At 31.4% G+C, this 25,020-nt stretch overlaps 5 protein-coding genes across 6 annotated transcripts; 3 read left to right on the top strand and 2 right to left on the bottom strand.

Moving 5' to 3' along the window:
* Nucleotides 1-1,683: 1,683 nt before the first annotated feature.
* Nucleotides 1,684-8,594, bottom strand: LOC110707035 (cytochrome P450 CYP72A219-like). Of its 2 annotated transcripts, XM_021885057.1 has the most exons (5): nucleotides 8,230-8,594; nucleotides 5,667-5,881; nucleotides 3,535-3,779; nucleotides 2,733-3,141; nucleotides 1,684-2,206 (listed from the first exon to the last, which is right to left on the bottom strand). In XM_021885057.1, the coding sequence occupies exons 1-5, from the start codon at nucleotides 8,516-8,518 to the stop codon at nucleotides 1,775-1,777; spliced, it is 1,590 nt and encodes a 529-aa protein (XP_021740749.1). In that variant the 5' UTR covers nucleotides 8,519-8,594; the 3' UTR covers nucleotides 1,684-1,774. The 2 variants fall into 2 exon arrangements, with proteins under 2 accessions (XP_021740749.1, XP_021740750.1); XM_021885058.1 differs by lacking the exon at nucleotides 5,667-5,881.
* Nucleotides 8,595-10,551: 1,957 nt separating this feature from the next.
* Nucleotides 10,552-13,933, bottom strand: LOC110707034 (cytochrome P450 CYP72A219-like). The gene is made up of 5 exons (XM_021885056.1): nucleotides 13,554-13,933; nucleotides 13,050-13,267; nucleotides 12,386-12,630; nucleotides 11,685-12,090; nucleotides 10,552-11,359 (listed from the first exon to the last, which is right to left on the bottom strand). The coding sequence occupies exons 1-5, from the start codon at nucleotides 13,834-13,836 to the stop codon at nucleotides 10,931-10,933; spliced, it is 1,581 nt and encodes a 526-aa protein (XP_021740748.1). The 5' UTR covers nucleotides 13,837-13,933; the 3' UTR covers nucleotides 10,552-10,930.
* A 3,250-nt stretch (nucleotides 13,934-17,183) lies between these two features.
* On the top strand, nucleotides 17,184-18,898 carry LOC110707086 (zinc finger MYM-type protein 1-like). Its single transcript, XM_021885121.1, has 2 exons — nucleotides 17,184-17,314; nucleotides 17,485-18,898. The coding sequence occupies exons 1-2, from the start codon at nucleotides 17,184-17,186 to the stop codon at nucleotides 18,896-18,898; spliced, it is 1,545 nt and encodes a 514-aa protein (XP_021740813.1).
* A 60-nt stretch (nucleotides 18,899-18,958) lies between these two features.
* LOC110707085 lies at nucleotides 18,959-19,585 on the top strand. The gene has a single exon (XM_021885120.1). The coding sequence runs from the start codon at nucleotides 18,959-18,961 to the stop codon at nucleotides 19,583-19,585; it is 627 nt and encodes a 208-aa protein (XP_021740812.1).
* A 2,018-nt stretch (nucleotides 19,586-21,603) lies between these two features.
* Nucleotides 21,604-24,690, top strand: LOC110707033 (E3 ubiquitin-protein ligase At4g11680-like). The gene is made up of 3 exons (XM_021885055.1): nucleotides 21,604-22,306; nucleotides 22,766-23,132; nucleotides 24,250-24,690. Exons 1-3 carry the CDS (start codon nucleotides 21,786-21,788, stop codon nucleotides 24,391-24,393), a joined length of 1,032 nt encoding a protein of 343 aa, XP_021740747.1. The 5' UTR covers nucleotides 21,604-21,785; the 3' UTR covers nucleotides 24,394-24,690.
* The last annotated feature ends 330 nt before the right edge of the window (nucleotides 24,691-25,020 follow it).

Below are 25,020 nucleotides of genomic sequence, written 5' to 3'. Positions count from 1 at the left end.
TAATGGGGAAGCTGTGTTGTTCATCGGAGGACGACGAGACGAATTTCACCGGACTCTTGATTGTCGCGTTCGTTGCTGTGATGCTGTTCTATGTCTGCCTCCAAGAACCACCTCGGCGACGTGTGGTTGCCGTGTACCGATGCTATTGATAAGTTTGTGACCGATTGTCTTTTCTTATGTTTCTTGAAATTTTATGTTTTCATATATATCAATTCCATGTAAAGATCAGTGCATCTATATATGTTATTTTATTTATAAGATGATCATCTTTACATTCAATTTTATATGTTTATTTTAGCTAGTAATTAAGCTAGATAAAACCTTAAGCATATAAGTCCCAAAAAAAAAAAAAAAAAAAAAAAAAAAAAAAAAAAAAAAAAAAAAAACTTGAGCATCTTTCAATTGATGAAATATACAAGTATATAGTAACATTACAATTTGGAATTGAAGGGATGATTCAAATGTTGGTGGTGCAAGTGTTGTGCACGTACATGGATTAAATAATTAATTTGATGTGGATCGTTTAATTTAATACGCTGTTAATAAACTACATTTGATATTTAAGGTGTGTATGTTATTTACATTTTCATGTTTATTGTGTTTTTTTTATTATCTTTTTGGTATTTGGCATTGAAATAGGATGGTACTAAAACTACTAATAGGATGGTACTAGACTACTAGCTAGATAAAATCCGTGCAAATGCTCGATTTTTCAAATAATGTTAAATATATAGAACTTTTATATTTTTCTAAATTTAATTGTCATGTAAAATTTCGTTTTCATGATGACCCTCATAATTTAGGAGTTGGATTGAATAATTTAATTGGGTAAAAACATCCCTACATCCCTTCATATTAGAAAGATGATCGAGTTTTAACCTCTTGAAACCATGTAAGCAGAGCTATATAAACATTAAAAAAAATGGTGATTATAAAGGTTGTTCAATCACCCAATAGGTCAATTGGCTATTTAAGGAAAATGTTGTTTTGCATAAATTATATACAAAGTATATAATATATTGATTTTTCATATTACAAAAGTTATGTGGCATGAAAACCCTTTTGCACGTACAATGTATAAAATTAAGTTACAACGAACCATAGCTTCTACAAATCGACACACATATATTTTGGTTTTTTTGAGGATATACATATATTTTGGTTGAATTTGTTGTATTCTACCACATGACATTTACAACACTAGTAGGAGATTTTTGCAAATTAATATCAACCAACAATACACCGACCTTTTGTATATTCCAATTCATACATCATTTCAAATTTTATTATTCAAATATACGTATAAAGTTATTTATAATTCAAATATACATAAAGTATACCGAACCAAAAAAAATCGTGAGAGTTGAGGTATGGTTAGTGCCTTTCTCCTTACCTAAATTTTTTTTTAAAACAAAAAAAAAAGCACTGATATATATTACTTGGTTCATATCTATCATATCACCATCTATTTTTTTTTTTTTTTTTTTTTTTTTTACGAACACCATCTACTTATGGCCTGTTCTCATACGTTGAAATTCAATTAAGTTCAGTTCAGTTTTGCTCAGCTCAGCTCAGTTCAGTTCAGCTCAGCTCCTAATTTCCTTCTTTTATAAAATATTCAGTTCAGTTCAGTTCAGCTGAGTTCAGTCAATGAGAACAGGCCCTTACTTGATTCTTACATCATATCGAAAATATAATCATAACCTACAATTATATTATAAAGTATATAATATTAAACTTATTACATTGCAAATGAAATATGAACACCTATAATTTAGATACGATGCATAATTAACTTAGCACCAAATTGAGGACGAAGAGTTCCAAAACCTATAGTAGGAGCATGAAAATAGGATGGAGAGAGCTCAAAGGAGAATCGTTGCAAAATCATTGCCAATGCCATCTTAGCTTCCATCATCGCGAAATTCGATCCAATGCATATACGAGGCCCCCATCCAAATGCAAAGAAACACATATTATTTCCTTTTGTGGCCTTCAAAAGTCCTTGTGAAAATCTCTCCGGATTAAATTCCTTTGCATCAGTACCCCATAATTTTTCACTATGATGAATAAAAATAGTTGGCAAATTAACATGTACACCCGCCGGTAGAACCATATCGCCTACTCTCATTTCACGGCTAATCTTTCTGCTTAGGGAAAATACCGGCGAATATAGTCGTAGAACCTCGTGTAGTATCATGTTCACCTAAACAAATTAATTAAAGCTCATAATAAATCAACATTTAATTTTTTACATAATAAATCAACATTTAATTTTTTACATAATAAATCAACATTTAAGCTATATATGGGTTAATTGATCAAATAATATTTAATTTTTCAAAATTTTTTTTACAGTTAATTATAATACTGTATTACGTACTAATAAATCAATCAACATATATTATTTCATATGAACTTTTTTACGTACCCTTCTTATATATATACAATTAATTAATTAGTGATAAATATTAAGTGGAAATAACTAATTAGCCAATAAAAAAAAATAGATGGGTTAATTAAGGCGGTAACCTAGATTATATCTTGTGTACAATATGCAAGATGTATATGATGCATGGTTAAAACAATTAACTAGCTTAGCCTATTTACTCGTATATACTTTTGATACACATCTTTGATATATATTGTGATTACCTAACTAGTCTGCAGCTCGATTAGCTTAATTATCTATGAATATGTATACAAAATCACAGACATGTATATATACATACCTTTTTGAGTTGGATTAAGCCATCAACATGAGGTGTATTGTGACCGAACGTGGCGAAAATCTCTTCTCGAGCTTGTTCTTGCCAATTTGTGTGTTTGCTTAGCAAAACAAGAGTCCATACCAACAACGACGAAGTGGTGTCTTGTCCGGCAACATAGAACATTTTGCACTCTTCAATAACCTCTTTCATACTCATCTTAAATTGTTGTTGTTTGTTATCATTTCCATGTAATAATTGATGATCTTGTACTCCTTCTAAGTTCGATTTTAGCAATAACCCTAACAAGTCATCTTTAGCTGCTTCACCATTCTCCATTGTTTTTTGCCTCTTTTGAATCATATCTTTTAACAATGATTCCATTTCATTGACGATTTTCGCCTCCCTCTTGTTTGTTTTAGTAGGAAGAAACCTAGAGACGGACCAAGTATGTACCAAAGATGAGAAACCTTAATCAATCTATGTCTCAGCTAGCCAAAGATCTACTCGATTAGCTAGCTAAGGTTTATCATGTTATTGTTGTGTATTCGAACGTTCTAATAGTGGTTGTTTGAAAAATGACTACCATTTTATTTTAACAATAAAACTTATATGATCAGGTTTTTATTATTATTATTTGAAGGAAAAACCATCAATTATTTTTATATGATCGGTTCATTTTTATTAAATTTATTAATTTATTATTTGAAAAAAAAAATCAATCATAAAGTGCATAATCATTAAAATACTATGATTGTCATAATTCAATCGACCACTACTGTATAAAACTTTCTGTGAGGAACCCTTTGAAATGAAAGAAAAGTACCTGGATCCAGGAATATAAACTGACTGCATGGCTTGTACAGTAATACAAGTATGCTCTCTTAAAAGTTCAAACACTCTCCTTCCTTCTTCAAAACTACTTCCAAATGCAGCTCGAGAGATTGCATCTGCCGAAAGATTGTGTAAAAATGACCACATTTCTACCTCTTGAGATCCCGTTTCGGGTGTCGTCTTCTCCCATTCTTGGATCATCTCATTGCAACTCGCATGAAATGCTGGTACCATAAGCTACAAAAAATAATTCAAAGTTGTAACAAAATGCATATTATGAATTGTAATTGAGAAAATATTAAAATGGTCATGCATATTATTCTTTGGTACATCAATAATGATTTATTACAAGGCGTGTCGACCCTAAGTTTTGATGATGACTCAAGGAACCTAAGCAAATCATACCTAGCTTAACTTCTATTTTAGCTTTTATTATTGACAGGTGTATGCTACGAAATTCTAGAGTAAGAATGAAGCATGGTTCAAAATCTAAGTCTGCTATGGAAGGATAAAGAAGCCAATCAGATGTCAAGTTCCTTGAGGGAGGACCTGAAGCTCCAGAGTTGAAGCTTCAAGACGACGAGTTCCTTGAGTGAGGAACTGAAACTCCAGAGTCGAAACTTCTCAGAGTTTCAAGGAGTCTAATGTATTTTATTTTTATTTTAGGCTTCTTGTATTTATGTTAAGTACGATAATAATTGATAGGATTTAAGTGGATTTAATTTTATTTAGTAAAGATATTATTTTTCATATTTTAACTAAATTATTCTCAAAAATGTCTTTGAGTTAAAATATCTTTTCTTGTTAAAAAGATTTTCTATTTTGATTTTATTTTATTCTTTGGAAAATCTGATTTGGAAAAATATCTTTTTCAACGTGTGTTTTACTTTGTCAAAAGAGGTTGAGAAAAATTAGGAAGCCAGTAAAACCACTTCCTAGTAATTCGTTTAGCTTGCTGCCCAAGCTCCCACGAACTGCACTTCCTAGTTTTATGGAAGTTGTGGATTAGTGGATGTTAAGGCAAACGGTAGTTTAGGGGCACACCTCGCTATACTATATTAATGAAGTGGGGGAGAACCCTAGCCACGCTCAGGCTTTGATTTAACTTCCTTCTCCTCCTATAAATAAACTAGGTTTTCTGTTTAGAAAAACACACTTGAGCATTACAATCTTTTATCTTTTAAAAAGAGTCATAATCCACTTAAGTCCTTGAGTGCCTTATTACTTAGCCTTTAGAGTTTAATCTTGAGTTGTATTGGGATAGAGTTTGGGGAAACTCTAAGAGAATTTATTGCTTTGAGTGAAGAAAGGAGAAAGAGAGAGTTAGAGTGATCAAATGACTGAGGGATCAGTTGAAAGGGGAACTTGAGTTCGTGGAGGAACTTAAGTTAGAGTCTTAATTTGTAATAGGTTGTTTGCCCTATTATTATTAAGAGTTGAGTTTAATTAAAATACCTTGTGGTCGTGGTTTTTCTTCTTGATTAGAGCCAAGAAGTTTTCCACGTAAAATCTCTTTTTGCACTTAGAGTTTTTTTTTTAGTTCCTTTATTAATTCCGCAAAAATTACCCTAGTTCCTCTACAATACAATTCACCCCCCTCTTGTATTGTTCATTCGAGTCAACAAGGCGATCCCGATCAAATCTTACTCGGACAAATTTTACTCCTTCCATCTCTTAAAAGTTCTTTCTGTTTTAAGAGCAATTTTATGTTATTAAAATATTAAAATAGGAAAAACTTTTTAAAATGGGAGAATAATTTACTTTAATTTTCTAACTTCCTCCAATTCAAAAAATTAGAAGTGATGTTTTAAATTCTATTGCTTGATAAAAAAAAAAAAAAAAAAAAAAAAAAAAAAAAAAAAAAAAAAAAATTGTAGTACATAAGGTATCGATGTGGAATACTAGGTCATGGTTGTATTGAGTCTATTTTGAGTCATGTTAAACTATTGTATCCATGCATGTCAAAATCTATATTTATCAAGTCCTTTTTTACCTTATATACTTCCATCGGCTATTATGAATTTTTTATTGTACCAGTATAACATAAAATTTTAAAAATGGACTAAATTGATATATATTTTTTATAAAAGTAAGCTAAATTTAGTATAATAGATTAAAATAAACCTTAATTTTCTCCATATGGAAGGCAGGATTAAGCAATTTCCTTTCTCGGGCCCACTTATGGCCTTCGAGTCTAACCAAACCATTGGTAAGCCTCTTCAAAAGTGGAGTCGATGTTTTTGGAAAATCATAAATCTTTAACATTATTTCTCTTATTTCTTCTGGTTTTGTTATCATCACTGTTGGCGTTGGTCCGTTCCATAAGAATGATCTATCACCTGCATTTTATAATATTACATTTTCTATTATTATTAATTTTTTTGTTATAATAAATGGAAGAAAACTAAAGAAATCAACAAATTAGAGTATACGGAGTATATACAATGTGATCGTAACAATCATAGCCGGACATACATACGAGAGGAGAGTCTGTTATATACAAATTAGAGTATATATACTCCCAATATATAAGATGGCTGGATATAGCCCACAAAACATTACCGTATGAAGTTAACTGACTCAAGGCATATTCTAAAATATAACATTTTAATTAATTATAACTTTATAATCTTAATTAACTATACTTTTCTTTGTTCTAATTAATTGAAGCAAAAAATTACAAATACGTACTACTCATGGTACGTGAAATAGGGACATGATTTTATTTTATTTTTTTATTTTCTTTTTTTGAAGAAGAAGAATACGACTGAGTGTCCGAGCTAGACTTATATTAATGCAAGCTTATCATCCTTGATCGGCTAGTACATACGACGGAGTAATACAGGGGGACAAAAGTTTTCCCACACCTGTTCTACCCCAAAAGGAATGAGTGCAACCAAGTGATGAGCGACAAAGTAGTTGCCATCTAATCATATTAATGAACAACAAGAAGATAGAACTATGAACAATGGTTATACGTCCATTAGAAAAAAAAAACAGTTATAATTAATAAGATGGTTGTCAAATGATCAATTAAATTAATAAGTATTGCAATAACTCATACTGTCTAAAGTATATACTCTAAATTTACGTACACATGTTCAAGCACATATGTTTAGAATATTAATAACTATTATTGCAAAAACTCATGCTATCTAAAATAATACTCGTAAGCACTCGCTCTATACTTCTAAATTTAAGCACATACTTTATACAAAGTACATGTTTAGAGGTTTGTTCCCAAAAAAAGGTACATGTTTAGAGGTTTTTCACGATTGATATCAATATTTTAATATTAGAATTGTATGTTATCAATTTTCTAAACATTTTCCCTTTAATTTTTACAAAGTACTCCATATAAGATATAATAGGTTACTTTGAATATGTCAAGGTATGTAAAGAATTAGAGACATATTTTTGACCAATTCTCTTTTTTTTTTTTTTGGTTGCTTTTTAGTACTATGATTAAAAAAATAATAAAAAATTTGATGAACCTAACATAAGTAGTATATACAACTAATACAAGTACATATTCTTCTGAATGAGCTAATAATAGTTCGATAGTATCACGATCGAGTTACGTGTAACATGGACTAACAAAATTAGCTATATGACTCTTATGAGAGTCGTGGAAGAATAATAGATAGCTTTAGCCTCATAGTTATCCACTAAAGATAGATTATTTTATATATATATATATATATAAAATGAGAACCAAGGCTAAAATAAGAACTAGGAACTAATCTAGGCCTTTAAATCATGTTAATCGGACGGCTCGCATGCTTTCCGTGTCATTAATGGCATTTTTGTAATATTATAACTTTACAAAGTAGTTTCTAGTTTCATTTCTCAAAAGCAAATGAAAATTTAGTAAATTAAAAGTAAATGAAATCAGTCTTAAAGTAAATGAAATTGCCTTAAAAGTTAAAAAAACCGAAAAAAGTTTGAAAACAGCGAAATTACGAAAATATCATTAATGAGAGCATGTGCAATGTGAGCCATTAGATGGAGTGTGATCAATTACTAAGATTAGTTCCTAGTTCCTATTATTCACCTTGGTTCTCACATGATCTCAATTATATATAAAAATTAGGTCTTAAAGAGACGTATCAATTGATGTAGTTGACTAGTTGAGAAGTACAATCTAGGAAAGTGAGATAAATCTTCTTTGTCCGAATGAAATTATGTATCTAATTATTTTCATAAATATATTAAACTCTGTATATGATATTATTCAGTACTTCGTTAAAAAAATTGGTTGAAAATTCAGGCCTAAAATTGTTATAAAACTCAATAATAAAAAACTAAAAATAGTTTATTTATGTTATGGAATACGTCACAATTGTACCCTTTAGCATTTTCGAAGTAATAAAGATTATGATCTCAATAGACTTACCACATACAAGACAACAACATCAACAACTAACAACAAAACAATCCTCAAAACTTCAAAACTCTTATTAACTTAATTGAATAATGGATAGATGTAAGGGTTAGATGCACACAACTTTACACACATAAAATAACTAATTTGACATGGAACATGCAATATATATATCTTGAATATTGGTCCTTAACAAGTTAATATGACTATAATTTAGTTATAATTTATGAACTTATAATTTATAAACTTATAATATGTAAATTAAATCAAGCTAATTTAATAATAATGATCAAAGTATCATACCATAGTTCTTGATAATTTGATGATGAAAAGGGAAGATCCGAGGTACAAAATCATTTGAAAAGTGCTCCATTGGCTTAGAAGTGGTTTGTTTCACCATCTTAGCAATTTCTTTGGTGTCACCAAACAATATTTTATAAGATTGGCCTCGAAACCCTTGTTTTTTAAGGCGTCTTTCTAATTTCTTTGGTTTCAACCACACCCAAATAATTGCTTTCCATATCAATGATATTGTAATAATACACACCAAAGAAGTTGCAACATTATTATTGCTCAAACTTAGCTTCATCATTTTCGATCTACTAATTTATTTATTTTTTTGGTTGTGTTTGATTATGAGAGAGAAAAAGAAAAAGAGAAAAAAAATATATATAGGGAATTATTTGAACAAAATATAGGAATAATTAGTATTTATAAGCTTAGTACTGTTTTGACTTTTGAGGCCAATATACATATAATGCATGCATGGTCCATAATTATTGATGTTGTATACTACTATAAAAATTAAGATGTCTTACTTGAATGGGTTGAATATCTTATTGTGGAGGGGCCCCAATTACATATTTGTTAATTAATTAAAATTTTCATGATCACGACATCCATTTCATTAATTTTAATCTCTACTAGCTATAATTTTTTAAAACATTGGGGAGGAACCACCTTGATAGTTGATCGTGTTCATAATCACGGAGTATTATCTATTTAATTAAATATATTATATGAAGTTTCACCTTCAACTTTAACTTATCAACCCGTGATTAGGATATTAAATTAATGTTAATACAACACCAACAATTAGATAATGAACTAATGTACATGAATTTCATAAAAATAAATAAATTAGGTGACTTTTGATACCATGTTAGTTTACTCAATATGATAGTCCTTTTACTCTATTTATTATACTACGTAGTTTCAAATAAGGTTACAACAATATACAAAGTGTTACTCCGTATTATTTTTCAATTACGATCGTTTTGCTCACATCATTTGAGAAAAGTAGGTGATTCTAGCAATAAGTGGAAGATACCAATTACAATTAGCACGAAAATAAAGCTAGTTGACTTAAATCATATTATCTATATCGTCAAGTTCTTGGCAAAACATCACCTTTGTAGCTTGCACTCTCCTTTGACATTCTTTGATTTTGGACATTAACTTTCTCTGTCAAAATTTCACTTCAATTAATTCTTCTAATTCCTTCTTTTAATTTGGTGTCGCCCTCTCTTTTTTGTGTACTTGGGAGGAACATCATGGTCCACATGTCTTAGAATCTCAAAGCATGCCTTGTGTAATTAAATTGCGTTCATTTTACCGGATTTTTATTAATCAAAACTCAAAAATTTTAATTTAGATAACACTAACTTGGACAATCTTTACTTTTACCGAATTGGACTTATTTGAACTTATTATCTTATTAGTATTTTTTACAAAATAAAGCAAACTATAAGTTTTGGGTCGTCATTTAAATTCCTAACACATCCTAAGTTAATAAATTTGAGCTATACTTTAAATTATGGTTGATATATATGTCATTTAATTTTACTTGTTGTAAAGGGCATACCCTAAATAAATTTAACACGTCTTTCTCATTTAGTATAATATATAAATTAATTAATATTGTATTAAAATTAACGAAAGCAGTGACATCAGATCACACCGTTGCCAGTGCACCTAGTCAATGATAACTATAGTTGTGGCTGGGAAATCAAAGCCGGCAGTAGAAAGGAAAGTTGATTAGCAGGTTTGGGAAATCTTAATCTACTTATACTTTTGAATTATTTGGTGGCTTAAAACATTTGTGATATATATACTGTTAAAGACTTAAAGGACCAAGTTAACCAAAAGCTTAAATTGATGGTTAAAGTTCAATATTGGTTTATATACTCTATCATGTCTTTTACATGAAAACCTATTGAGCTTGAAATGCGAATGAATGCAGTTTGAGCCCCCAACACCCAGCACCAAGTAAAAAAAAAAAAAATCAAGTTAATCAAAAGTTTAAGCTGATAGTTAGAATAATCCAAGACCGGTTTATATATTATTCTATCAGATATCCTTATAGTTTTGAAAATTCAACATGTACATGTAACGTTTATTAAAAATTCAATTAATACGATACCTTTAATATTATCCATCAAATCTCACTTGAAGTTTCTACCATCCAATATCAAACAAAAAAGAGATGGAGAGCTACATATATTGGCCAATGGTTGTGAAATTTTTAGCTTAGGGGACAGCCCATTTAATATAATTTAATTTTAATTTGATATGTAATGCACAACATGGATGAAATAATGAATTACTACTTATGATCTGCTTCTCTATGTGTGAAATAATAAGTTTTAGCGGTCTAAAATTACGCAATAAGCCACATATAAGATTTTGTGGTATTAATATGTGCATGCATGTCCTATAATATGGCCTTAGATTATATACAAGTACTACTTACTCTGTTTAACATTAAGTGTAACGTAAAAAATGACCAACATCAAAGAGATGTGAGAAAAAGAAAAAGAAAATACATTACAATTTTATTTTATTTTTTTTTAAAAAAAAAAAAAAAAAAGGGGTATAATTCAACGAAATCATATATACATATATACACTACAACAATAGACTACTTAAATTTATACTCGGCTTTATTATTGTTCTATATTGTACAAATTGTAGCAATATATTAAATTAAAGAAGCATAATTATTTTAGATACGACGTAGTATTAAGTTAGCACCAAATTGAGGACGAAGGGTTCCACGGCTATTAGTAGGAGCATGCTCGTAAGATGGTGGGAGGTCTAAGGAAAAACGTTGCAAAATCATAGACAACGCCATTTTAGCTTGCATCATCGCGAAATTCGATCCAATGCATATGCGAGGCCCCCATCCAAATCCGAAGAAGCACATCTTTCCTCCGGTTGCATTCAAAATCCCTTGTGCAAATCTATCAGGGTTAAACTCTTTTGCATCAGAACCCCAATATTTTTCACTTTGATGAACATCAATCAGTGCTAATTTGACTTGTACACCAGCTGGTAGAATTGTATCTCCTAGTTTCATTTCGTGGGAAACTCTTCTTGTAAGTGAAGGTACTGCTGGATAAAGTCGTAGAACCTCGTGAAGTATCATGTTCACCTAGACAAGTTAAAGCCCAAGAAACGACATATATACTGTTAGGTACAACTGTGAGTATGTTTTACTCTCGTTGAAAGATTAAGTGATTAACTTTAGGTCGAGATATTATTGTGTTTGTTTCACTTTTAAATAATCTTTAGGTTGGGTTATTTTATAACAAGTACGTAACTTTTTCCATACCAAATAAATTTTTCCTAATTCAATTATTAAGTTTAACAAGGTACAAGTTTAGTATCAACTATAATGACCGATGTTACAAGCGGATAAGCAAACTAATTATGAAATGAAACAGCCAATTTGTTCAAAGTTATAGAAATGTAAGTACCTTTTTCAGCTGATTTAAGCCTTCCAAATGGGGTGTATCATGGCCAAAAATCGCGATAATCTCCTCTCGAGCTTGTTCTTGCCAATGTTGGTGTTTGCTTAACAAAACAAGGGTCCATGTCAACAATGTTGAAATGGTTTCTTGTCCTGCAATATAGAACATTTTGCACTCTTCAATAATTTCTTTCATACCCATTTTAAAATGTTGTTGTTTGTTATTTCCATGTAAAAATTGATGATCTTGTATTTCTTCTAGGTTCGATTTGAGTAATAACCCTAACAAATCATCTTTAGCTGCTTCTCCATTCTCCATTTCCTTTTGCCTCCTTAGAATCATCTCCTTTAACAATGATTTCATTTCATGGAGAATATTCGCCTCCCTTTTGTTTGTTTTCGTTGGGAGAAACCTAAAAACCGATAAAAAGGGTTATTAAACTCAGTCTATAGCTACTTAATACATTTACTTACATCAAACACGACACAATAATAAGTATGGATTTCGACCATCAGCTTAACCTTTTGGTTTAGTTGGTTCTCTTATATGGTATCAGAGCTAATATGACACAAAAATGACGGGTTTAAATCTCATCCACCCTCACTTTCAAGTAGAACATATATTTGTAAGAAAAGTCACATACTCGATCAAATGTTAATGTGTATATTATAATAAAGTTAATGATATCTATCAATGCAATTACATACCTAGATCCAGGGATATAAACTGATTGTATGGATTTAGTAGTTATTGAGATGTGCTCTCTAAGAAGTTCAAACACTCTCCTTCCTTCTTCAAAACTACTCCCAAATGCTGCACGAGAGATTGCATCCGCAGATAGATTGTGTAAATACGACCAGATTTCAGGCTCACTCGATCCTGTTTTCGATGTCATCTTCTCCCATTCTTGTATCATGGTGTTACTACTCGCTTCAAATGCTGGCACCATATGCTAAAACATTTCCAAAATTTATAATAAGCAATGTAATTAATTCAATAAAACCTCCCTAATTCCAAAATAATTACAAGTATACATATGTATGTATTCTGTCCTATTCCAAATATAAGTTTAGTTGTAGGTCTTTTTTTTTTTGTGTTTAGAGAGTCATAAGGGCGAGTGATGAAAATTTATTCTAGAATCACTTGAAATCAGAAGAGGTGATCTAACCACTTGAGCTATCCCTCACTCTCATATTATAGTAGTAGTCTAATAGTATTATTTTGTATATGACCACTATATCAATGCATGTTAATATAAATGGACTTAAGACCTAAGATCAAATTTCGCTTTATGATCTGCCTTTTGTGCCTAAATCTACATATATACACACGAAAAGAAAAAAAAAATCCAATGGAAAGTTGGAAACAAACCTTTAATTTCTCCATATGGAAAGCAGGGTTGAGCAATTTTCTGTCTTGAGCCCATTTTTGGCCTTCGAGCCTTGTTAAACCATTAGTAATCCTTTTTACAAATGGGTGTGGTATTATCTTCGTAAAATCATAAATCTTCATGAATATTTCTCTTATTTCTTCGGGTTTGGTTATAATCACCGTAGGTGTCGGTCCATCCCATACAAAAGACTTTTCACCTACATTTATGCATGCCAAAAAATTAAATTTCAATTATTATTATACACTTAATTATACCTTTTTAAAACAAGGAATTAATGAATAGATCAAAAGTAGCTTTTTCACAAAAAAAAAATAAAATAAAATAATAGACCAAAAATCGGAAACTCGGGAAGGCCTACTACAATGGATTTAAGGTATGTAATATGCAACTCAATTTATTACATATTAACTGCAATCGCACGTGACATTTATAAAAAGACAGAGAAGAAATCAATAACAAAAAGTAATAATGTGACGAAGTACCATAGCTCTTGATGGTTTGAAGATGGAAAGGGAAGATCCGAGGGACATAATCATTGGAAAAGCTTTCCATGGGCTTGGAATTGGTTTCGTTCACCATTTTAGCAATGTCTTTGGTGTTACCATACAAAACCTTGTAAGGGTGACCTTGTAATCCTTGTTTTGTAAGGCGTTTTTCGAGTGCTTTAGGCTTCAACCATATCCAATTCAATGTTTTCCAAACCCATGCTATGATGATAATACATACCAAGGAACTTGCAATGTTGTTTAAGAAGGTAATCTCCATAATAATTATATTCTACTTCTACAAAATAAGATTTTTTGTGTATGTATCAAATTATAATGAGATAACGGAAATTAATTAATTAATTGAAACAAAGATGAGGAATAATAATAATAATTACTCAATATTTAAAAGAATTTAGCTTTGAATTTTATGAGCACCACTAGTCGTACATTATTTTGCTCATGACGTCACTACTTACATGGATTATGTCTCTTCATGCAAGAGACATCAAACACAAATTGGATAAGTAAGTAGTAGAAATTTAGGGTCAAGAGTTCTAGACCAAGACATCAAGCTTATTACATCCATGCAATTTTGAATTTTCGGTTGTTCCTACAATTAATTAATTAATATGTTGTTTTCCTATATATGCGGCGGCTATGCAAAATCGGGTTTACTAGGTATTCTCACCAAAACTCTTGAATTTGTATATCTAGTGATATGATAGATGTTTCAACTTTTTGAATTTGACTTTGTTGATGCTTATTATTTTGAACAATGATTTCATTGATATTTTTTTTTTGGGTTACACTTAAATAAAAGTTTTTAAGAAATACTTCTTCTATTTTTAATGAGTATGAAATAATACTGTATTATCGTTTGGTATTAACTTTAAAAATTATTAAGTGTTATTCTAGATGCGCAAAATCACGTACTCCTATGCCTAGAGCGAGTGACTCAATAATTATATGGGTTAGTGATAGAGAAAATGGAGAGGAAGACGAGATGGAGGAGAAGAATGGAGAGGATCGGATGAGCGAAAGAGAATTAGGGTTTCGAGTCGAAAAATCTAAGCTCGTAATACCGTGAGAAAATATGAGAATATTTGTCGTGCCTTTATCATTGATTAAACATAAGTATATATACAAGATTATACTAGGGTTAGATCTAGGGATACATTAGTAAAATACAACTAATAATATACAAGATTATTTACATAATCTAACAGTTAGCTAGAAAAACTAATTTGTAATCAGGCAAATGAGTGACGAGTAAAAAATGATTTCAATAATAAAAACTATACACCAACCTTGACATTTGTGTACCTTATACTTTTCAAACTACATATCTTTATCGCTTACTCATGTCGCGTATTTATTTATAATATAAAAATTATAATTTTCTTATTTAGATGTGACTTTTCTTTGATAATGACGTTTGTTTAAGTCTTACTGTCTTAGTCATGGCATGCATGCATGAACCAAAACTATGTGAGTAGTGGGGTTTCAAATTCAGCCTCTCAGGTCCATTTTGGACCAATTTATTTTCTTTTTTTCTTCTCATTTTCTTTTACTTTTACTTGTTTGAACCATCTTCAATCTAACATGATCCACATGCATAAACTACGAGTAGCATTTTTATATATATATATTTTTACCTAATTGTAACCTCCTCAAGTCCTATTCATGAAAGAAACACGTGGTGGTGAAGATTTGATCCTATTACCTATAAGGGCATTAATAAAGCAGTCAACAACATAGCTAATTGACGTCTATCTTTTTTTAAACACAATTTTAACAAAACTTGGTTTCATAATTAACTCAAATTGGGCGTGTGTACTTGTGAGTATTAATTTTTTGGGCTCCTAATCTTAATAATATATTGACGGACCAATATCTATCAAGGCCTAAAAGGCCCAACTAACGGAAATGACTGCGCCTTTGGATCCACCAAGGCTTACCCCAAGTGGCCTGCAACTTTGCAAGGAACGCCCATTCAAAGATATCCAAATTCTGCTACTCCCTATTATGCCTTGGGAAAAAAAAAAAAAAAATCCCTATTACATACGTAGATAAGTTGTTGCTTGGTAATAATTGTGGATGATTAAGGCTCTGTTCTTTTGAGCTTTTGGGCAGAGCAGAGCAAATTTCAGCAGAGCAAAGCAGAGCAGATTGAAGCAGAGCAGAGCAAAGCAGAGCAGGGCAGGGCAGAGCAGGGCAGGGCAGAGCAGAGCAGAGCAGATTGAAGCAGCTATTTTTAAGTAGTATTTTTAAGCAGAGCAGAGAAGAGCAGGGCAGAGCAAATTGAAGCAAAGCAGAGCAGAGCAGAGCAGATTTCAGCAGAGCAGAGCAGATTTCAGCAGAGCAGAGCAGAGCAAAGCAGCTCTAAAGAACGGGGCCTAACTAGATTAGTTAGTTTTTTTTTAAAAAAATAATAAATAAATAAATATTACCTCCGTTACAGGTTATGTGCAACGATTAAACATTTTCTCTCTCTGCTTTATGTCAAATCGTTGCACATAACTTGTAACAGAGGTAGTAACTAGATTAGCTGGTTATAAAGGGTGGTATACAAGATATGAAATTAAACCCCGTCTACATTATTTGCTGTTGTGGCTCTTTCTACACCCAAAAAAATTACTGTAAAATTTTTAGTGTAAACTTTAAAAATTTGACCATGAATTTTCATAAATTTATAAGAAATAAGTTAGTTAAGTAATCAAGATCTCATTGGAGTACAATTTTTTAGCATACGAAAATGGAGGACATAAATATAAATTGATTAATTAATTAATTAAGTTAGTTATTGTTACGGCTCAAAAAAAAATTGTGAAGACTGTAAAAAGTTAAATGTTAGATAATTGTTTACGAGGCATGACAAGGACATAAATATAAAATTATTTATTCCAATCCAGTGGCGGACCCAATTAAGTGACATGGGGGGACAGCTGTCCCCCCATTTTTAAAAAAAAAATTAAAAAAAAAAAGTGAAAAAAAAACAAAAAAAAAGCAAAACGCGACACTGCTACAGAACGAAGAACAACCAACAACACTCAGTCTTCACTCCTCCAATTCTCCATTGCCTCCACTGAGATCGACCGTCGAGGCGTGCGCCGCTGCTCCACCAACCAGGCAACCACCGCCCTGCTGCGTCGCTGCTCTCGGTTCCTCACCACTCACCAGTTCACCAAGTCACCACAGCACCACTTCGGTCTTCGCAAATCGGCAGCCTCTTCACTAGCTGTGTGCACCGGCGCCGCCTGGGTGCAACCAGGCAACCACCGTCTGACCGTCGAGCCTCGGCCGTCCGCCACTGATGGTATGTCTTGCTATTTGCTAACCCTAATTCGAAATTCCCAATTTGAAATCCCCAATTGACAATTGTTAACCCTAATTTCCAGATTTTTGTTTAATTATTGTTAATTTTAATTGCAATCTTTGTTGAATTTTAATTTTAATTGCAATTTTAATCTTAGGTTTTACCGTTTTATTAGTATGCATTCTATGCAATGATGTGAATTGTGGAAATTGATATATATTTTTCAATTTAATTAGGAAATGTCAAATGATTCACCTAATTCAAACAAATCCAAGGCTACTAGAAAACAACCCGATCTTCGACAATTCATGTTTAAAAGAAAGAAACTCCATGAAAATGAGTCCAATAACTCTCCTTCATTAAGCTCCCCTCAAAGTCAAGAAGATGATATGGAAATGGGTGGTTCAAGTACTTGTAATGTACCATTGGAGGAAAATTGGTATACGATGTTGAACTTCTTCCTCATGATCCGGGAAAAAGAATAAACATAATGGATTACCCCGCAAATGAACGAAATGCAGTTAGGAGGGGTTATATTCTTAAAAAACCTTGCCAACCAAAAACTCATGACTTTCCTTAAAGACAAGTGTCTGGTTTACGTCGCTTTAGTGTTCATTGGTTCAAGAAATGGGATTGGCTTGAGTATAGTATTGAAAAAGATGCCGCATTTTGTATTGTGTGTTACTTGTTCACGAATGAAGTTGATAGTTATTCGGGGGGTGATGCATTTGTTGATGGAGGGTTTAGGGCATGGAATAAACCGGAAAGATTTGAGAAGCATGTTGGTGGAATTAATAGTGCTCATAATCTTGCTTATGAGAAATATGTGAATTTAAGAGATGGAAAAAAAAAATCAATCTTGAATGTGTTTGACAATGCAAGTGAGGTGATTAAGAGTGAATATTTTATCCGCTTGGATGCATCTTTAACTTGTTTAAGATTTCTTTTGGGGCAAGGTTTGGCATTTCGTGGACATGATGAAAGTGGGGAGTCATATAATAGGGGTAATTTCCTTGAGCTTTTGAAATGGTTAGGAGAAAAGGTTGAGGAAGTAAGACAACATACTCTTGAAAATGCACCTAAAAATTGTCAAATGATTTCCCCTTCTATTCAAAAGGACATTATTAATTGTTGTGCCAAAGAAACAACTAGGTGCATAATAGAAGAAGTTGGTGATGATTACTTTGCCATATTAGCCGATGAGTCAAGTGATGTGTCCCAAAAAGAACAACTAGCTCTTGTTTTGCGCTTTGTTAATAGAGATAGTGGAAAGGTAATGGAGCGATTTTTAGGCATTGTTCATGTTGGTGATACTACCGCTTTAACTCTTAAAGATGCAATCATGTCTTTACTTGTTGAACATTCATTGAGTCCATCTATGATAAGAGGGCAAGGGTACGATGGAGCTAGCAACATGAAAGGTGAAATAAATGGTCTTAGGACTTTGATTATGAATAATGATACTCCAAGTGCCTACTACATACATTGTTTTGCTCATCAACTTCAACTAACACTAGTTGCCGTTGCTAAAAAGAACGATAGTTGTGGTTGGATTTTTGAGATACTTGCAAATTTATTGAATGTGGTTGGAGTTTCTTGCAAGAGAAGAGAAATGATTCGACAAGATCAAGCTCAAGAAGTTGCTCGAGCATTGGATGTAGGGGATATTGTGAGTGGATCGGGTTTAAATCAAGAACTTGGTTTGAAAAGGCCCGGGGATACTCGTTGGAGTTCTCATTACAAGTCTCTTTCAAACATCATCCTCTTATTTCCTACAATTGTTAAGGTACTTGTACACATTGGGAAGCATGGTGTATCGGAAGATAAGTTCAAAGCTCAAATTGTTTTAGGACAATTAGAGTCATTTGACTTTGTTTTTATTGCTTACTTGATGTTGACTATTTTTGGATACACTAATGATTTGTGTGTTGCTTTGCAAAGAAAGGAGCAAGATATTGTAAATGCCATGGAACTTGTCACTTACACAAAAATAGTGTTGCAAAAAATGAGGGAGCAAGGATGAGATACTATCTTAAACAAGGTAACTTCATTTTGTGCTAAACATGGTATTGTTGTTCCCACTATGGATTCTCCTTATGTTCCTCAAGGAAGATCAAGACGTTTTGTTGAAGAAGCAACAAATCAACATCATTTTCGGGTTGGAATTTTTTTAAGAGTGATTGATTTGCTTCTTCAAGAACTTGATGATCGATTTAATGAGAGGAATATGGAGATACTAATGTGTATGGCTTGTTTAAGTCCTAAAGATAACTTCTCATCCTTTGATAAAGATAAGGTACTTAAACTTGCCTCTTTTTATCCCGAAGAATTTTCAAGCTTTGATTTGATGACTCTTGAATGTCAACTTGATATATTCATGGAGAATATGCTAAATGATGAAAGATTTCAAGGTTTAAATGACCTTAATTCTCTTTCTATGATGCTTGTTAAAACTAATAAGCATAAGACTTTTCCTCTTATTCATTTGCTTATCAAGTTGATGTTGATTCTTCCGGTTGCCACGGCAAGTGTTGAAAGAGTCTTTTCCGCAATGACATGTGTAAAAAATAAGTTGCGAAATAGCATGGGTGATCAACTTATGAATGATTGTTTGGTCACTTTTATTGAGAAGGATGTCTTCTTAAGAGTTTCCGATGAAAAAGTTGTTGAACGCTTCCAAAATATGAAGACTCGAAGGATGAAAGTGTAATTTTAATGTAATGTTTATGTAATTTTTTTCATCATTTTGAATTGTATGACTAAGTATGTTTTTTATTTTGAAATTTTAATACTAAGTATTAACCAATTTGTGTGTTTGAGTTATTTTTTGTTTTTATTTTTTGTTAAGCTATTTGTAAGTTAAGCATTTTGTCCCCCCGAATTGAAAATCCTGGATCCGCCACTGTTCCAATCCATTTGTTCCCTTTACAATTAAAATATTTGAATAAGCTCGCATACAATAAAAGTTAAAATAAGAACAAAAAGAATCAAGGGGAGTATAAATTTCAGTGAGAATTCTCTTTTATTCCTTTTCATTTTATTTTCTTAAAACTTTAATAGTTTTATATGGTGTTAGACATATGACGAAGTGAGTTATATATAGAGTATATTTTAGGAAAACTACTTACACGATTAATTAGTAGAGAATGACTTTAGAATTAGGTTGCGCATATCAGATTTGCAAACTGCTTGAAGTTTCTCTCTAAACTCACATCTACTAGTCCTCATCCAGAAAGGCACAAAGTCACCCAATAATGAATGAAAACCTTTATTTAGCAAAATAAATAAATTAATTAAATTAAATTATATTGAGGCACCTAAAAATGAAGTAAGAGGGTGTGGTGGGCTCTACTTCTACATCCAAACTTTGCTAACTAAAGTACTTCCAAAACATAGTCACTTTCCCTAATCAAATCACACACACACGCCCATACACCACATATATATATATATATATATATATATATATATATATATATATATATATATATATATATATATATATATATATATATATATTCGACGCTAGCTTTTGAGTAGCTTTTAGGTAGCTTTTAGTGGTTTGACTTAACAAAAATGTGAGTGTTTGGCAAAGTAATGGTTCAAGTAGCTTTTAGTGGTGGAGGTAGCTTTTATTAAAAGCTAGGATTATTAGCTTTTGAAGTTAGAGGTAGCTTTTGAAGTAGCTTTTGAAAATTTAATGTATAGTTTTAAAAATAAAATATTGATTCTTAAATGTAACAGCTAGTCAACCACTATTTTACCGAACAATCATACCTAAATTATCTTTTTTTCACAGCTAACAGCTTGTTGACAGCTGACAGCTATCTCCACAGCTCACAGCTATCTCTACAGCTACATCTACCTTCACAGCTATATTTTTCCGAACATGCCCTATATATTCGAGATCAATAAAACTCTCTCATCTATCTGTAGTTAACATATATATTGTCATCAGTGAACTACGTAACACTACAATATTCTGTATGGACTGTATCAACCCAAAAATTCCATGAGAGCGGGATTGAGGGAATGTATGAATTGAAGGTAGGGCATATCCAAGTATTAGAATCAAAGAATTACATAAATCTCAACCATATGTGGTGATTGAAAATGCATGACAAGGACACAATGCAAGTTTATATATATGTACTCTATGTACCAACTTCAGGTGCAAATAATCTAAGAAAATAGAACTAACCATATACTAATTTATGCACCAAGTATATGTAATCCAAACTACTGTAGGTTGGATTAGTTGGCCAACTTAATCATCTTAAACACCCACTAAACCCTCCCAAAACTCAAAAACACAAAAATAAAAAAAAAATGAAAATGAAAATTCCTACTTCACTTTCCATTATTATTTTGAAAATGACACTAAATATTGTAAATAAACATGAAACTTGATTTGCTATACATCTCTGACAATTCCATTTAACAGAACCATACCCAAATCCTAACTACTCTTATGAGCTCAATTACATAAAAGATTAGATAATAATTTGTTGATTTAATTAAATAACTAATTTGATTATTTAAGTAAAATAATAATGAACACAATAAATATATATAATTAAATTTGTTAGGCCAACAGTTATTGTAGGAAATTCCCTTTACGTCTATTTCAAAATCCATCCAATCTCACCAATTCCTCTTAATATTATGGGTAATACATAACCTTCTAAAATACCCTTGTTATCAAAGCAAAGGTTTTGTTGGGTTGTTGGTCACCATCTTAAAACCCAACTTCACCTTCCTCTCTTATTCTTCAAACTTCACTCTTTTTTCAAATGCTACAAATGAATTCCTACGATCATCATCAACTCATTAACAATAATAACTCGAGTAATAATCCTCAAGCTTCGAAAATAGCTAACCTAGCTTAGCATTCATTTTTTTCCCCCTAAATGGGGTTTTCTAATAATTATGTACATATTCCACTTTCATCATCAAGTTTGTTACGTGGTGAAACACGAGGGGAAGGTGGAGAGACCGCGAATGAAGCCCTTGTTACAAGTAGTGATAATGATCAAATAAGGCCGGTTAGGGAAATTCCGGCTTCATTAGTTGTAAGGGTGGCAATGAGGGTATCGCGAGCAAAGTGGTTTACGTTCCTTAGAAGGGTTTTTCATTACCAAAATGGATCAAGATCTCACCTTGGAGAAAACCCTTTTAATTCTTGTAGTTGGATGATGCTTGAATTTCTAGCACTTGTTATTCAAATTTGTGTTACTTTGATTACTCTATGTTTTTCTAAGGAAGAGAGGCCTGTTTGGCCTATGAGAATATGGATTGTTGGTTATGATTTTGGTTGTGTTATGAACCTTTTTATCCTATATTGGAGGTATAGGCATTACCATTTGGTACAAGGAAATGATGGGATAAACATTCTTGATTTGGAACAACAAAGAAACAATGAAGAACAAAGGTACTTTTTATGTCTAATTCAAAATTATTATTACTTATTATCAAGTACATCACATTTTATTACTTTGTTGCATACTTAATTACTTTATCTTGTCTAGTGTCAATAAAAGAAATTAAATTTAAAAGAATTGTACTTGTAATGTATAGTTATAGAAAATATTATTAAATCCATGGATAGCATGCATATGTTTAACTTTAATGATATATATATGATTAGTTCATGATCACATGTGGATTTACTTTATCTAAATAATGTATACATGCCATACCTACTAAATGCATGCACATATATAAAACATCATTACATGTTATATCTTAATTAGTTTATAGATTAATTAGTATGCAAAAAAAAAAAACACATTTTAAGTTATTAATCTAGCTTACAAACTTTAATAAGATTGATGTGCTACAATCAAAGTATGCTAATATATTATTGGTGTTTATACATGGTTTTGGGCAGGGGCTTGCATTTGGTGAACAGATGCAGGGCATCACTAGACTTGTTCTTTGCAATGTGGTTTGTGATGGGGAATGTATGGGTTTTCGACTCGCGATTCGGATCCTTTAACCGAGCTCCGAAGCTTCACATTCTTTGCATAACCATATTGTCTTGGAATGCCATAACTTACTCCTTTCCTTTCCTTCTTTTTCTTCTTCTCTGCATTTGTGTTCCATTAATTAGTAGCTTCATTGGCTATAATATGAACTTGGGTTCTGCTGAAAAAGGAGCATCTGATGATCAAATATCTCATTTACATTGCTGGAGATATAAATTGGTTGAGACCAGTTTAGGTGCTGGGAATTCCTCCCCTACTAAGGACAATCCAGTAAGTTCAACTCTGTTCGTTTGTCTTGTTCATGCATGTGGTCAAGCTAAGCTAAAGATGTGTTTTATTCACCTGATTTTACTTATTTAATCTTATTAAATTCTATAAGAACTTGTTTTAGTTGTAAATGAAATTTGGATAATCCTTATTAACCTTCATCAAAAATTTTTTTCCTAAATTTGTTTATTTATTTATTTTTATTTTTTCGAAATAAGTGAAAATAATAAGAAAACCAATGCAAACAGAACCTAAAACTTTGACAATCATGCATAAACTTAAGTGATATATATAAAAGATTAAAAAAAAAAATATAAAGTACGCCATTTTTAAATAAAAAAAAAAGGAAATTTTGCAAAAAATCACCTTTTAAATCTTGTTTTTTGCAAATAACCACCTTTTAAAAAAATTGTTGCAAAAGACCACCAATTTTAAAAATTTTGTTGCAAATTACCACCAATTTTAAAAAATTTGTTGCAAATTACCACTTTTTTTAGCCAAATTTATCAATTGTTTTACATTGAATTGGTGGTAAGTTGCAACAAATTTTTTAAAATTGGTGGTTTTTTGCAACATTTTTTTTAAAAGGTGGTTAAATGCAAAAAACAAGATTTAAAAGGTGGTTTTTTGCAAAATTTCCTAAAAAAAATCGTAACTTTTCTACAAAAAATTCTTCTACAAATTTCTTGTAAATATTTCACTTTAATTAGGGCTTGTTCACTTCAGCTTAATTTCAGTTCAATTTACTTTAGCTCCAATCAGTTCAATTCAGTTCAGCTCCTGCTAATTTCCTTCTCTCATAAAATATTCATTTTAGCTCACTTTAGTTCAGCTCAGCTCCAATCAGTTCAGTTCACTTCAATTCAGCTCAGTTCAGTTCAGCTTAATTCGGTAAATGTGAACAGGCCTTAAGACATGTTTTTTTCCCTCAACTTAAATACGAAGTAATTATTAGTTTTTAATCAGTAGAAAATTATTATTTTATTCATTATAAATCAATATTATTATGTAAAAATCAGTTTAAATCATGTGAAGAAAATAAGGTATTCATGCACTTGTGTGTTATTAATTACTTGATAATTAGCACTAAAATTAATTAAATGCTTATTTAATGTTGCAGGAGTGTTGTATATGCTTGACAAAATACAAGGACAAAGAAGAGATAAGGCAATTGCCATGTTCACATATTTTCCACAAAAAATGTGTGGACCAATGGCTTAGGATTATATCATGCTGTCCTTTATGTAAACAAGGTTTAGATTGATCATAGGTAAACTGTTGAGATATTGTCACAAAAATTATACTAACGAGAAACTTAAACATCCCCTTTTTCTTTATAATTTCTTAATTATATCAAATATATTATAAATTGGGGTATAGACTAATTTCATTGTACAGCTACTTTTTCACCATATATTGTGTAGTAAGAGTATATAGTACGGAGTATATTATATAGATTGTCTACAAATTTTTGAGGAATGTAACAATTTCATCATGAAATCCTCTTATATATACGAGTATATGTATACAAAAAATAATGACATCTTATGTTTTTTTTGTTTTGTTTTTTTTTTTTTTTTTGTCTGTAAAGCTTTATTTTTGAAGTTCATATTAAAGGTTTTACAGTTACTTTTGTTTGTGTGGTTAATAAATCTACAAAATTGATTTAGATCATCAGCACCTTTTTGGTGCAGCAGGCCAAACCGTGTGACAAGTGTTACCTGAGTTATTCAGTTAGGGGTCGGGTTACTCGAGTTATTCGATCAGGGATTACTTGAGTGGTTCGGACAGGGATTACTTGAGGGGTTCACTCGATCAAGGGTTACTTGAGGGGCTACTCGGACAGAGGTTACTCGAGGGGTTTACTCGATCAACGATTACTTAAGGGGTT

The sequence above is a fragment of the Chenopodium quinoa genome, unplaced genomic scaffold (assembly GCF_001683475.1).
Source record: "Chenopodium quinoa cultivar QQ74 unplaced genomic scaffold, ASM168347v1, whole genome shotgun sequence".
In the NCBI taxonomy this organism is placed as follows: domain Eukaryota; kingdom Viridiplantae; phylum Streptophyta; class Magnoliopsida; order Caryophyllales; family Amaranthaceae; genus Chenopodium; species Chenopodium quinoa.
The sequence above is the reverse complement of the archived record's forward strand: the minus strand, read 5'-3'. Positions and strand labels throughout refer to the sequence as shown.

What these genes read in the sequence shown, in the direction of transcription:
- LOC110707035 (XM_021885057.1), bottom strand. Translation starts at nt 8,518, where the DNA reads ATGATGAAGCTAAGTTTGAGCAATAATAATGTTGCAACTTCTTTGGTG. An exon ending in TCCATATGGAGAAAATTAAG is followed by an intron (nt 3,780 to 5,666) that starts GTTTATTTTAAT and finishes TATTTTTTGTAG; the next exon opens with CTTATGGTACCAGCATTTCA. An exon ending in GCTTAATCCAACTCAAAAAG is followed by an intron (nt 2,207 to 2,732) that starts GTATGTATATAT and finishes TAATTTGTTTAG; the next exon opens with GTGAACATGATACTACACGA.
- LOC110707034 (XM_021885056.1), bottom strand. Translation starts at nt 13,836, where the DNA reads ATGGAGATTACCTTCTTAAACAACATTGCAAGTTCCTTGGTATGTATT. An exon ending in GTTTATATCCCTGGATCTAG is followed by an intron (nt 12,091 to 12,385) that starts GTATGTAATTGC and finishes ATCGGTTTTTAG; the next exon opens with GTTTCTCCCAACGAAAACAA. An exon ending in GCTTAAATCAGCTGAAAAAG is followed by an intron (nt 11,360 to 11,684) that starts GTACTTACATTT and finishes TAACTTGTCTAG; the next exon opens with GTGAACATGATACTTCACGA.
- LOC110707086 (XM_021885121.1), top strand. Translation starts at nt 17,184, where the DNA reads ATGTTTAAAAGAAAGAAACTCCATGAAAATGAGTCCAATAACTCTCCT. An exon ending in GTACCATTGGAGGAAAATTG is followed by an intron (nt 17,315 to 17,484) that starts GTATACGATGTT and finishes ACGTCGCTTTAG; the next exon opens with TGTTCATTGGTTCAAGAAAT.
- LOC110707085 (XM_021885120.1), top strand. Translation starts at nt 18,959, where the DNA reads ATGGATTCTCCTTATGTTCCTCAAGGAAGATCAAGACGTTTTGTTGAA.
- LOC110707033 (XM_021885055.1), top strand. Translation starts at nt 21,786, where the DNA reads ATGGGGTTTTCTAATAATTATGTACATATTCCACTTTCATCATCAAGT. An exon ending in AGAAACAATGAAGAACAAAG is followed by an intron (nt 22,307 to 22,765) that starts GTACTTTTTATG and finishes GGTTTTGGGCAG; the next exon opens with GGGCTTGCATTTGGTGAACA. An exon ending in CCCCTACTAAGGACAATCCA is followed by an intron (nt 23,133 to 24,249) that starts GTAAGTTCAACT and finishes TTAATGTTGCAG; the next exon opens with GAGTGTTGTATATGCTTGAC.